Source organism: Ostrea edulis, chromosome 4 (genome assembly GCF_947568905.1).
Source record: "Ostrea edulis chromosome 4, xbOstEdul1.1, whole genome shotgun sequence".
NCBI lineage: Eukaryota > Metazoa > Mollusca > Bivalvia > Ostreida > Ostreidae > Ostrea > Ostrea edulis.
In genome coordinates, this window is record NC_079167.1 from 5,605,590 (window position 1) to 5,618,331 (window position 12,742).

Genomic DNA, 12,742 nt, shown 5'->3' on the forward strand with positions numbered 1-12,742 from the left:
CACGCAACATACCATATTCCAAATATCAAAGGCCTATGTCAAAAGACAAAAAAGTTATGGCCATGACAAACTTTGTATGAGAAGCAGAAGAAGAATTCTCACTAAATCAATGCCCCCCTTCTAGGAAGGGGAGACATAATAAAGGCATTTTGAGATATACTGCATTCTGTAGCTTTCGAATTTATTTTTGAATTGAGACGAGATTTTCAACTCCAAAATGTTACTGGACGAAGGTTACAAGATACATTTGTCAATGCATTGCGAATGCTGTCTGTGTAAACGTGATATAACAGTATTCAGTGGAATGTTGATTAAAATAAAGATTTTAAAATATCTCGGGAAGTATATGTACTTGGGATTATTTTATGAAATCTAGATAAGTCATGTGCACGTCAAAAGTTGCAGAATGCAGAACAAAATGCTTTTACTTATTCATTTTCTTAACTGTTGGGTACCTTGTAATAAGAGTTACAAGCCTTCCTCTCATATATACATGTATACTAAGGTTATCTGGATGCTCGGAAGGCCTCCAACATTTACATCATCAAATTAAATATCAAAGTCACGTAATAGGAAACAGAAGAAATCACTCTGAGAAAATATATATGTTTGAATATGAAATTTCACTAGAAAAGTAGCATTGCTGAAATCTACATCTAAATACAGTGACTATAATACCTTCATAACAAGCACAAACTGCTTCATGGTTTAGAAAGTGGCATTTTCCATTTCCACAGTTCTTCTTTGTTGTATTACATTCTGCTGGATCTGCACATTTAAAAAAAAAATTGTTTGAAGAAAGTCTTAACCAAAAATTTATATATATATATATGTAAAACTTATACGATACCAATTTTGATGCACCATATGCGCATTTCGACAAATAATGTCTCTTCAGTGATGCTCAACCGAAATGTTTGAAATCCGAAATAACTATGAAGTTTTAGATCTAAATATAGCCAAAAACAGCGTGCCAAACAAGTGCAGCCAAATTCGTCCAAGGATAAGGGCTATGCATGAGGGAGATAATCCTTAATTTTGAAATGAATTTCTAAATTTTATAACAGCAATTAAACATACATCCGTATTTTCAAGCTAGTAACGAAGTACTTAGCTACTGGACTGTAGAGACCCTCGGGGACTAACAGTCCACCAGCAGAGGCCTCGACCCAGGGGTCATAATGTAAAACTTATACGGTACCAATTTTGATGCACCAGATGCGCATTTCGACAAATAATGTATCTTCAGTGATGCTCAACTGAAATGTTTGAAATCCGAAATAACTATGAAGTTTTAGATCTAAATATAGCTAAAAACAGCATTATTTTACTTACAAAATTAAAACTAGAGGCCATTCATTCAAATTAAGAAGTATATTTAAATAGCTCAACCCTCATGTTACTTACCAACATTAATGAATCAAAGTAGAAAACTGTATTAATTTCCACTTAATATGGTTTACATTAAATCAATAACCAAAGAAAATGTATATATATGCTACCACCTTTCTAAAGATGTCAGACATACAAACACAAATTAGAAAATTGCACATTTTCATTAAACAGCATAATAAAAACAGGTTTAAAATCAGTCAATGATATTAAGATTTGCAAACCACAAGCCATTCGGGCAACCATTTTCAGGAAATATACATGCCCGAACTCAATTTCGCTTGCCCGAAAAAAAAATGTAATTATACGCATGCGAAATCTGAATAATTTTCAAGACAAATCCGGAACAGACCGAGTGAAGACGCGTAATTAATGGGACAAATGACTTTGTTTGGGGTGAGTTATTCTAATTCTATGACTTGTGCATGCACGTAATATTTATTTACTTCCGCTTGTCAAATTAAAACTCCGATGGGTAATTATTTTTACAAGCCAGTCGGACTTGTTGCCAAGCAGATTTTACAGGAAAATCACTGGCCGCGGGCGTTCGGACTTACCGCTAATTTCGCAGACTGTAAAATTTTAATTTCAACAGTTTAAAAGAACTGATAATTCATAAATATATTATATAAATTAATTGTGGGTATCAGGGAAATCATTTAAAAGACATGCAATAAGAAGTTATTGCCCTTGACAACATTTGATCGATTCTTTATAGACAAGATTGCTACTTGTACCCTGGTGTCCCCCATCATCACAAAAAAGTTAAAGTACAAAAGACCTATAATTCCTGTAAAATTTGTCGAAACAAAATGATGGCACAATATGATCAACTACATATGGTGACGAACAATTCTACCAAATTTGAACAAAATCCGTACAGCGGTCTCTGAGGAGTTGCATCCAATGTTCCTACTTAGTGTAGCACGTACAAATTCAACAAAGTCTTATAACTCATAAAATTTGTCAAACTAAAATGACGGTGTAATATGATTAACCACATATGGTGACTAACAACCCTAAACAAGAGGCCCATGGGCCACATCACTCACCTGAGTCACTCTGGCATATCTAAAGATTTTCCATATATATTCGCACGTAAAACTTTGGTCCCTATTGTGGCCCCAACCTACCCCCAAGGACCATGATTTTTACAAACTTGAATCTGCACTATGTCAGGAAGCTATGTCAGGAAGGTTTCATATAAATGTAAACTTCTTTGGTCAAATGGATCTTGAGAAGATTTTTAAAGATTTTCTCTATATATTAGTATGTAAAACTTTAATCCCATATTGTGGCTCCATCCTAACCCCGGGAGTTAAAAATTAGAATAAAATTCATTGAACGGTTTCTGAGGAGTTGCATTCACAAAGTGTTCCTATAGTGTAGCATGTACAAATTCAACAAAGTCCCATAACTCCTGTAAAATTTGTTGAATCAAAATGGAGAATCAATATGATTGAGTACATATGGTAACTAACAATCCTACACAATTTGAACAAAATCCGTTGAGTGGTTTCAGAGAATTTGCGTCCACAAAACCAAGTGGGACGGACGAACGCACGCATGAACACCGGTATTTTTATGTATACCCTTCTGTGTTGTCGTGGGGGGGGGGGGGGACAAAAATATAAACTTTTGCAGTATCAAATAGTTTACTAATTCAATTTTTAATAAAACCCAGTGAATAAAATTCCTCCATAAGGTACATTTTTTCATATACAATTTAAGTTTAATTAAATAAATATTTTACATAATTTAAACTATGACGTCACACATGGGTGGAGCTATATCCCTTAGAGAATTGATTTAGCATCAAAGTATGTTTAATATTGGTGCATCAAAATTGGTACCGTACAAGTTTTACATTACGACCCCTGGGTCGAGGACTCAGCTGGTGGACTGTTAGTCCCCGAGGGTCTCTACAGCCCAGTAGCTAAGTACCTCGTTATTAGCTTGAAAATACGGATATATAATTGGTCAGATACACCGGTATCACGTTTATTTTGCGACACAGACTATATAAAAGTACTGCAGGGTACAGATGTATATTTAATTGCTGTGATAAGATTTAGAAATGCATTTCAAAATTAAGGATTATCTGCCTCATGCATAGCTCTGATCCTTAGACGAAATTTGCTCCAGTCTTTGGCACTCTGTTTTTCCTTTTAGCTCTTACAAGTTTATTGTTATTTCGGATTTCCAAAATTTCGGCTTGAGCATCACTGAAGAGACATTATTTGTCGAAATGCGCATCTGGTGCATCAAAATTGGTACCGTATAAGTTTTACACTGGGTTACACTTACATTTACACTGGGTTACTTACAACTTGCAAACATACGGTACTTGATATTAAATTAATTCCATATAACTTTATTCATTAATTAATTTCTTGCTAACAATAAATATGTGAAATCAATATTGTAACTATTACAAGCTGATATCAGGCAGAGAACATCATTTTCAAAATGTGGGAAAGCAGTCAAAGAAGAACTTGACTTCATGTCTGAAAATTCTTCAGAAGTAAACTTAAAATTAAATACAAAATGAAATGAAATAAAATAAGAAAGTATTGGGGAATATGGTTGTTCTTTTAGCTCATTTCATATCAGTTGAATTTTATATGAGCATTTCCAAAGTTGTTTTGGCATTGTGTTAGATTTGCTAAACTTCCCATGCTAGCATGTTCCAAAACCATACAATTCTGCCCTAACTTTATTGTTAATGGACTCACTTGACCTTAATAATAGTTTGCAGGTCCTGTCATCCTTTTGTTATTTCTGAAGATTCCACCTTGCTATTAGTCCCAATTTTAAAGCTATACCAGTTTTTATGTTCATGGTAAGAGGTCAAGGTCACTGGAGTCACTTGACCTTGATACTAATTTGTAGGCCTTGTCATTCTCTTTTTATTTCTTAATTGTACATGACCGTGAGGCATTCAGTGTACATTGACTATCATGTATGTAAAAGTTTTACTATGATCCAAATGTTCAACATATGGAATTGCAGGGCATCAGAAAGTGGGGGAGATCACAGATGGGAAAGGGGGGGGAGGTCAGATCAATTTAGATTTCCACGAGCATCATGATAATATTTCTTTTGTGAGCATCCGGGTTAGAATAGGTTCCAAATTATCATCAACAAATACATGGTACACTCGTGTAAAAAAGAATAGTTCCCATTTCGCTGCTCCAGTGACCACAGATATCGTAGTTGTGTTCGCTGCTACAATGTTACAGATATTGACACAAGCTTCAAAGATCAGCTGCAAATAATTTGTTTTATTTCACCGACCGTCATGAATTGGTCATTTTTTCCTCATCCTCTCTCCTTTTTTCAAAATTATAGGGGCAGCATCTAGTAGTTCCTTATTGAGATTGCATCTACTTAGACCGTCGTAAGTGGCGTACATGTACATGCATCCAATTTATGTACATGTAAATGATTTCATGACCTGTGGAGATTCATCTAAAACTTTGTCTCAGGATATAAGATATATCACACATTACACGTATGCATCAATCATATAATAATCATATAATCAAAATTCAGTTTGTTACTTTCGTTTTACATTTACATTGTGCAAAGCCTTCTCTAGAATTTTTTTTTTTCAGATGAAAAGGTAAATTTAATTGTAAACCACATGTATCTTATAATAGTTATAGTTTAGAATAGTTCAAATTATTATCCAAGGTTGTAAATATGCTCAAACTTCACATGTCTTGCGATGATATGATAATGTATAATTTTTCAAGATTTTAGGGGGGGGGGGGGGGGGGGGGGTTGTGGTGGACTTGTTGTAGAGCTGATAGCTTCTAAAATAATATGTCAACATATGATTTTCTTCCTCAAATCTTTATTCTAAGATAATAATCTGTAAATTAAAACCAATTACTTCAAGGTTTAGTCCATAAAAATTAGGGAAAAGACCAATATTGACGTCAAATGGTATTTCTTTTAACATGTTTGGGCTCACAAAGTGTACATTAGGAAAATATTTATTCCAATTTATTAGAATAAATGATTACATATCATTAAATAAAGAGTATATAGTCTATGTTGCTTATTACAGCCCATTTGTTTGGGAAAATAATAATTATTAAGAAAAATAAAGGAGTGCATTTTCCTTAATGTTGATGGAGTGCTTACTTTTGAGAAGCAATAACAATGAAAATTGCATGTCAACATATATATTTTTCAATGTCTATCTATTACTGGAATATATGTTTATCTTGTAAAGGCAATGTTTTCATGATTGAGTCCATTTAAGGCCGAATATAAATCTACCTTCAGCCTTATGTGCCACCGGGCACGAAGAGGATAGGTAGGTAGGTATAGATCTACCTTAAGAGTTCTATGTTAAACCCCACCCCTATTCGATCTCCCCAAAATGTACCTTAATTCTCTTCAATCTGAAAACAAAAACATTTTTACACATCTAGATACATTGGCCTATCATGTCCTTGAATATCTATTACTTTCATCGACTGGTTACGGAGAACGGTGTCAGACAGTTTTAGACACGAGAAAGAAGCGGAAGAAGAATAAGAACCAACTTAATAATTTGATAAGTAAATAAATTGTTTATGTTTAATTTATCATCCTTTTTACATACAAAAATTGTCCACTTTTTCAGCCTCCATCTTTGAATTCTATTAATCCTGATTAGAAGTCAGATTCGATTCAGGTAAAGGAGGTAACTTTAGTCGGAACTCTACCTGACTGGTTGTTACTAGATATTATAGTTCCAGTTGAAGTCACCCCAACTGTCAAATAAAATTGACCCTCTTTGGATCATCCCCCAAAATCCTACATAGATTTTGATTTTCCACATTTTTTCTAATTCACCACAATTTTGTTAAAACCGATTGTGATTAGTAAATTGTTATACACTTGTGAACAAGATCCAAAGAGGAAAAGCTAGACCAACAGGACACTTTTATATGAGAGTCAACATACAATGTTTGCCAATGTCACAAATCTTATATCGTTTGAAACTGAACAAACTTTCAGGATCTATGACAACCATCAAACTAAGAATTTCCCATAGATCACACATGTAGCAGGGAGGTAGAAAATGCAATAGACCAGACCAGGATTCAAACATGGGCCCATTGATCTCTGGACATGTGCTCTACAAATTGAGCTATCTGATCACCAGCGATCAACTCCAACTGACCACCACACATACTGCAACTCAGTGTCATATCATTTATAGGTTTACATGTCCATATCATAACATTCACTGAGTGGTGGGGGCTGTCATGGATTCTGCAATATTTGTTGGGATGTAATTTTGCAAATAGTTGTTTTTGTAATAAAACATCATACAGATTGTGTATTTGGTTGCGATATCATTTTTTGTGGAAGTATACATACCAAAGACAACACAGTCAGAGGAACTATTCTTGCCGGTTGTTAGAGTCCTTTGGTCCTGTGAACATTCGCTACACATTGTTTTTCCCTCATCTGTTTGGTAGTGATGAAGGGGACAGTCCTGACATGGTTCATACCCATTCAGGGAGTACTTTCCAGCTGGACAAGGAACTGTAAATCAAAATACAACAATGAACACCTACATCAAGTATATCTTGTTCAATTTAACTTCGTCCAAAAGTTTCAGGAAAGAACGATTGTGACCTTCATATAGCATCACCTTGATTGATGATAGTCAAAATCTGTGGCAAGTATGAGCTTCTAATGACTACCATCAGAAAGTTAGGATATAGATAAGTATTGATATAGCCTTGTAGAGATGACATCATTGTCTGTTCATATACGCAAGTCTCAAAGGTCTCTCCATCACAAACTTGTGGTCCAAATTTCTTGTTTTAGTTAATTATTTTAATCCAGAGATTTTGGCCTGGTCAAATGACCTTCATTCCTAGTTTGCAACACATTGGTTAGCTAGTCATCATCAACCACTTTGCCAAACAAAAGCTTCTATATATACCTATCAACCGTTAGCCCAACAAAAACTTCTTATATATCTTCATTGATTTGAACATATTTTATTGCATATATATAATATACAACAGGGTTTGAACACAAGTTCTTACAACTTACGGGGTTCTTGCCTCTCCATTATAAAAATATGTTTAAAACATTAAGTTGGATGAAAGAACAGAAGATAGACAGACAACAGAATGGATGGATAAACAGACAAGGGCAATTTCTATATAAGTACAAATGTTTGGTTGCATTGACTGTAACTATGCACCCAGGTTGCTTGCTAAATGTTCAAGAAATAAAAAGGATAAAATTTTCAAACATTAACTGTATTGCCGTATCTGTTGCAGCAGAAGAAAATTCTGATTCTCACCTTTACATTCTCCAATATTAGTTGCTCCATTTAGCAGAGGGTCTGTGACATAACCAGCTGGACATGGTTCACAATGTGTAGCATTCATCCAGTACTCATCTTTTTTGCAGGGCTGACAACCAGTCATTCCATCCTTTGAGACTGAGCCCAGTGGACATTGGGCTAACAAAATAATTGTTACAAATAAGGATAACTTCATAATGTATTTTGTACTAGTAATCAATAACAATACATTCATACCAATACAAGGACAGGCACCATTCGATGGCCAAACAAAACCATCTCTTGAGCTAAAGTAAAGAGGTCCAAGGGCCTCAACAATCACCAGAGTATCATATATTAAAAACCTTATACAGTCAAACCTGTATTAAGAGACCGTCCAGCGGAGAGTGGAAAAAGGTCACATATGACAGGTGGTCTCTTAATACAGGTTGCCTATTTTCCGCAGTTAATTGATAAAATTTCGCAAATAAATTGTACAATGGAGAAAATGACTGGATGTATTTGGAATTTATCATTAAGAATATCAAGTACGGTTTTAATAGTTGTAAAATAAAATTAATAATACACTATTATAATAAACATGCATTTCATATTTACACATTTACATGAGATTTAAATCTAATTTATGAACAGCATGCAAATTTTCTAAAACTTATAAACACTTTGTTGTAAAGAATATTTATGTATAGCCTATTTGTACAGTGTAACTAAAAAAATCAATGCTAAGAAAGCAAATGATGAAGTGTTGTGTCTCCTTTTGTACAATACATGCTGGAAATATGTTATTCAATTTGAGAAACATCAAATAAATCACAATGTCCATTGTACATTGTACATGCACAGCAAACCTTTTAATCTTTGAACTAATGCAGGCAACTTTCTTGAACTTGGACGTGTCAAATACTCGGGACATGTCAAAGTGAGCCGCTAGTTCCGATCATTATTCTGGAAACCTTGAGTATCTCATGCAGGAAAACTGCGAATACTCCGTTTAGAATTTCAGTCCTAAGCACAATATTTACCTGATTTATATCGCAATCAGGCAAATTTTTCACATAATGGTATAACAAGTGGTAGATTTTCATTTCCGATCTAGCGTACCCGGCACTTCTTAAAGTTTGTCGAAATTCACACCTTCAAATACACCGACCTTGATTCCCTGATCCTTGATTTTGTTAAATAAACAACAACTTGGGTTTTATTAATTAATCACACACGACCCTGCATGTTGACAGATTGGGTATAATAATTTATACAGAGGGCCTACTAAACAAAATCACTGCCAAACTATGCGTTATAAAACGAAAGTGTTAGGGGCGATTATTCCCAGAATAGTCGTGCGTTTGAAAACGAAAGTGTTAGGGGCGATAATTCCCAGAATAGTCGGCTCAACGAAAATCGAAAGTAGTAATCGCGTTGTAATCGAAAAACGTAGTCGTTAAATAGAGGTAAAATTTCGTGAAAATACATGAAAAGGTTGTAAAAATCATGGTCGTTGGTCGCGTCAGACAGGTGGTCGTTTAATACAGGTACAATATATAGAGTAACGTCTTGGGGGGGGGGGGGGGGGGGGTTATGGTCACATACGACAGCGAGTCGCTTAATACAGTGGGCCACTATGGCAGTTTTGACTGTAATAGAAATTTTCAAACTGATGCTTCAATGACAACTGGATGGTGTCAGTCTTTCATGGCCCAAACCAACTTTCATTTTGTCTGATATTTTTTAATGAAATTATGACCTGGACAAATACACACATGCCAACTTTCCCGATTTAGGTCGGATTTTTTTCCTGATTTTCAGCCTGATTTCTGCTATCCCGATCGGGGAAAACAAAATCCCCAAGAAATCCTGATTTTGTAAAAATTGTAGCCCAATTTATGAAAACAAAACCAGATTTTCAACCTGAAATTAAAATCCTGTGCCATTTCTTTGTGGCTAGCCAATAAAAAATCAGGACAATAGTCAACCAATCTGATTAAAATCAGATCCTCGATCTGCTCCTCTTCTTTCATCTTTTCTTGTCGCTAAAAACAAGATGAAGAAAGAGGAGCGGATCGAGGATCTGATTTTAATCAGATTGATAGTCAACCATTGTTGTTTACCTGTGTTGCGTGGTATCAGGATACTGTAATTTACCTGATCTACCTGTGTTGGGGTGTTTATTGAACAGTGAGGAGCATGTTTTGATAGTAATTAATCGGGAAGACAGATTTCAAATAGGCATATTCTATACAAGAACATGAATGACAAAGATGATAGTCATGTACACCACCAAACAATCGGACATTCCAGATTTTCGCCTTCTGGGATGGTTGCATGCAGCATCCAAGATATGCAATAGGTTGTGTCATCAAACATATTTTTTTCAATTTATATATCTAAATCTGTAGCGATGTATTATAAAATAATAGGGAGTCTAGTATTGAAAATATACTTTGTGATATGTAAATCAAACAAGTCTGTACTTTAGCCAGCTAAATTAAATTCGATATTAGAAAGTAGCCTTCATTTACAATTTCAAAGAATATAGTTTGATAATTGTATTCATTTCAAATGTTATGGTTGCAAAGGATTTGATTGCGAACTTCATGGCAGCTAGGGCAGAACACTCCTTTTCTAGCTGCAGATTGTCCCACCAGACTCTATAAGGCCATGCTAACAGACAGCAAGATCGCCTCTGTAGTCGTACTTAAATGCATGTGCTTTGTGCTTTAATTAAAATTTTGATATACATGTGTATAGTCCAGTCATCTTATGGTGTAAAATGATACAACTTCAAGTATTATTTAATAATATGTGTGTAACTTATTGTTGTAGGGGATGTATTAGTTTATCTTCAACTTTTTGCTGAATAGTTGATGATTTTAATAAAATAATTATGTATATCATTCAAACTGTGGTTTTGTTTTTAGTTTTGTTGAAGTTAATGGTAAAATACACTTGATGTTGTGTTAATATATGATAAGATTGATATTTTCTTTGAAAAGACCAATATTTATTTTCACGACAAATGCCGTAAATTTAGAGCTTTGAAATAAGGTTGTTGCCCGCAAAATCTCCCATAGAGATTTTTAAAAGTTGGCATGACACTATGCAAATATATTTCTAAGTTTTTATTTGTGACCTTGGATCTTATTCAATGACCATGGTTGAGTCACAACACACTGTCTGGTCATAAAATAACCCTTGTATCAAATACTGTAAAATGAAAATTTTTAAAGCAATCAAAAATACTGAAACATTGGTATAAAAAAGTTTTGGCCCATATATTTTCAAATTTGTGATTCAATTACCACCTACCCTTCTATCTGTTATCAGTCAAGCATTATGTTCAATAGGTATGCAGGTAAATCACCTGATTGGTATACCCTGTGTTAGAGCAATCACATAGTGCATGTCATGATTCCAATTTAGATTGTTAAAAATGGCAATGTGAGCAATTTCTTCCAGACTTGAAATTTCTTAAGAGCTATGCAAAACATACAGAGTGTATTTTGGGGATCTAAGAAAATAAGATTTGCTGTAAGTGTTCTTCACTATACAACTATAGTCAATTTGCAAAATAAATTACAATGAATCAAGTGTTGCTACAAAGCAGGTATGTACATAACTTTTAGTGATATATATTCATCCAATAACATTTGAATGCCCTGGATATAGCAAGGGTTATGTTGGAACAGAGAACACAAGATTACATAATGATTTGTTTGATGTTGAAGATGATTTGTTGCAAGTTAAATTTTGTTATACAGATTGAAATTTACGCTGATTTTTATTGGTTGAGCATTGAAATTCACTTTGTTATAGATGCTTTCATTGTAAATACTTTTTATTTCAGTTATTCAGGTTTACTGGGGACTTACTTATTCATTCATTATAACTGTACATTTGTTCGATGTTTTCATATATTTGAGTTTTACTGTACATTGTCGGACATTAAAAAAACACCAAGAGGCCCATGGGCCACATCGTTCACCTGGGTCACCTTGGCCCATATCTGAAAACTTTCCATATATATTTGCATGTAAAACCTTAGTCCCTAGTATGGCCCCAACCTACCCCTGGAGGCCATGATTTTTGCAAACTTGAATCTACACAATGTCAGAAAGCTTTCGTGTAAATGTCAACTTCTTTGGCCCAATGGTTATTGAGAAGAAGATTGTTAAAGAATTTTCCTATATTTGTATGTAAAACTTTGATCCCTTATTGTGGCCCCATCCTAACCCCCCGGGGGCCATCATTTGAACAAACATGAATCTACACTATATCAGAAAGCTTTCATGTAAATACCAGCTTTTCTGGCTCAGCGGGCCTTGAGAAAAAGATTTTTATAGAATTTCCCTATATATTTGTATGTAAAACTTTGATCCCCCCTTGTGGCCCCATCCTACCCCCGGGGACAATGATTTGAACAAACTTGAATCTACACTATGTCAGAAAGCTTTCATGTAAATATAAGCTTTTCTGGCTCAGTGCTTCTTGAGAAGAAGATTTTTAAAGATTTTTCCTATATATTTGTATATAAAACTTTGATCCCCCCTTGTGGCCCCATCCTACCCCCGGGGGTCATGATTTGAACAATTTAGAATCTGCACTACCTAATAAAGCTTATCTATAAATTTCATCTTTTCTGGCCCAGTGGTTCTTGAGAAGATTTTTTAATGACCCTACTCTATTTTTACCTTTTCTTAATTATCTCCCCTTGGAAGGTGGCCTGGCCCTTTATTTTAATTATTTAGAATTTCCTTTACCTAAGGATGCTTTGTGACAACTTTGGTTGAAATTGGCCCAGTGGTTTTTGAGAAGAAGTCAAAAATGCTAAAAGTTTACAGACGGACGGACGCCGGACTACAGGTGATCAGAAAAGCTCACTTGAGCTTTCAGCTCAGGTGAGCTAAAAAAAACCAAAAAACAGGGTCTTGTATCAGTTTGACATATATTTCATAATATTTGTCAATTTGTTTCTATGAAACAACATTATGAAACCAAGTATTGAACTTAAAGGGTCAATAATAACTC

At 34.6% G+C, this 12,742-nt stretch overlaps 1 protein-coding gene across 2 annotated transcripts in view; it reads right to left on the reverse strand.

The window, feature by feature from the left end:
• LOC125668853 (sushi, von Willebrand factor type A, EGF and pentraxin domain-containing protein 1-like) overlaps positions 1–12,742 on the reverse strand; it is a 337,072-nt gene that overhangs the window by 177,684 nt on the left and 146,646 nt on the right. For both annotated transcript variants that reach the window (XM_056161741.1, XM_056161742.1), the window contains exons 29-31: positions 7,718–7,879; positions 6,775–6,942; positions 679–768 (exon numbers count right to left, since the gene is read on the reverse strand). In XM_056161741.1, the coding sequence (XP_056017716.1) occupies positions 679–768; positions 6,775–6,942; positions 7,718–7,879 (420 nt within the window). The remainder of the gene's footprint in view (positions 1–678; positions 769–6,774; positions 6,943–7,717; positions 7,880–12,742) is intronic.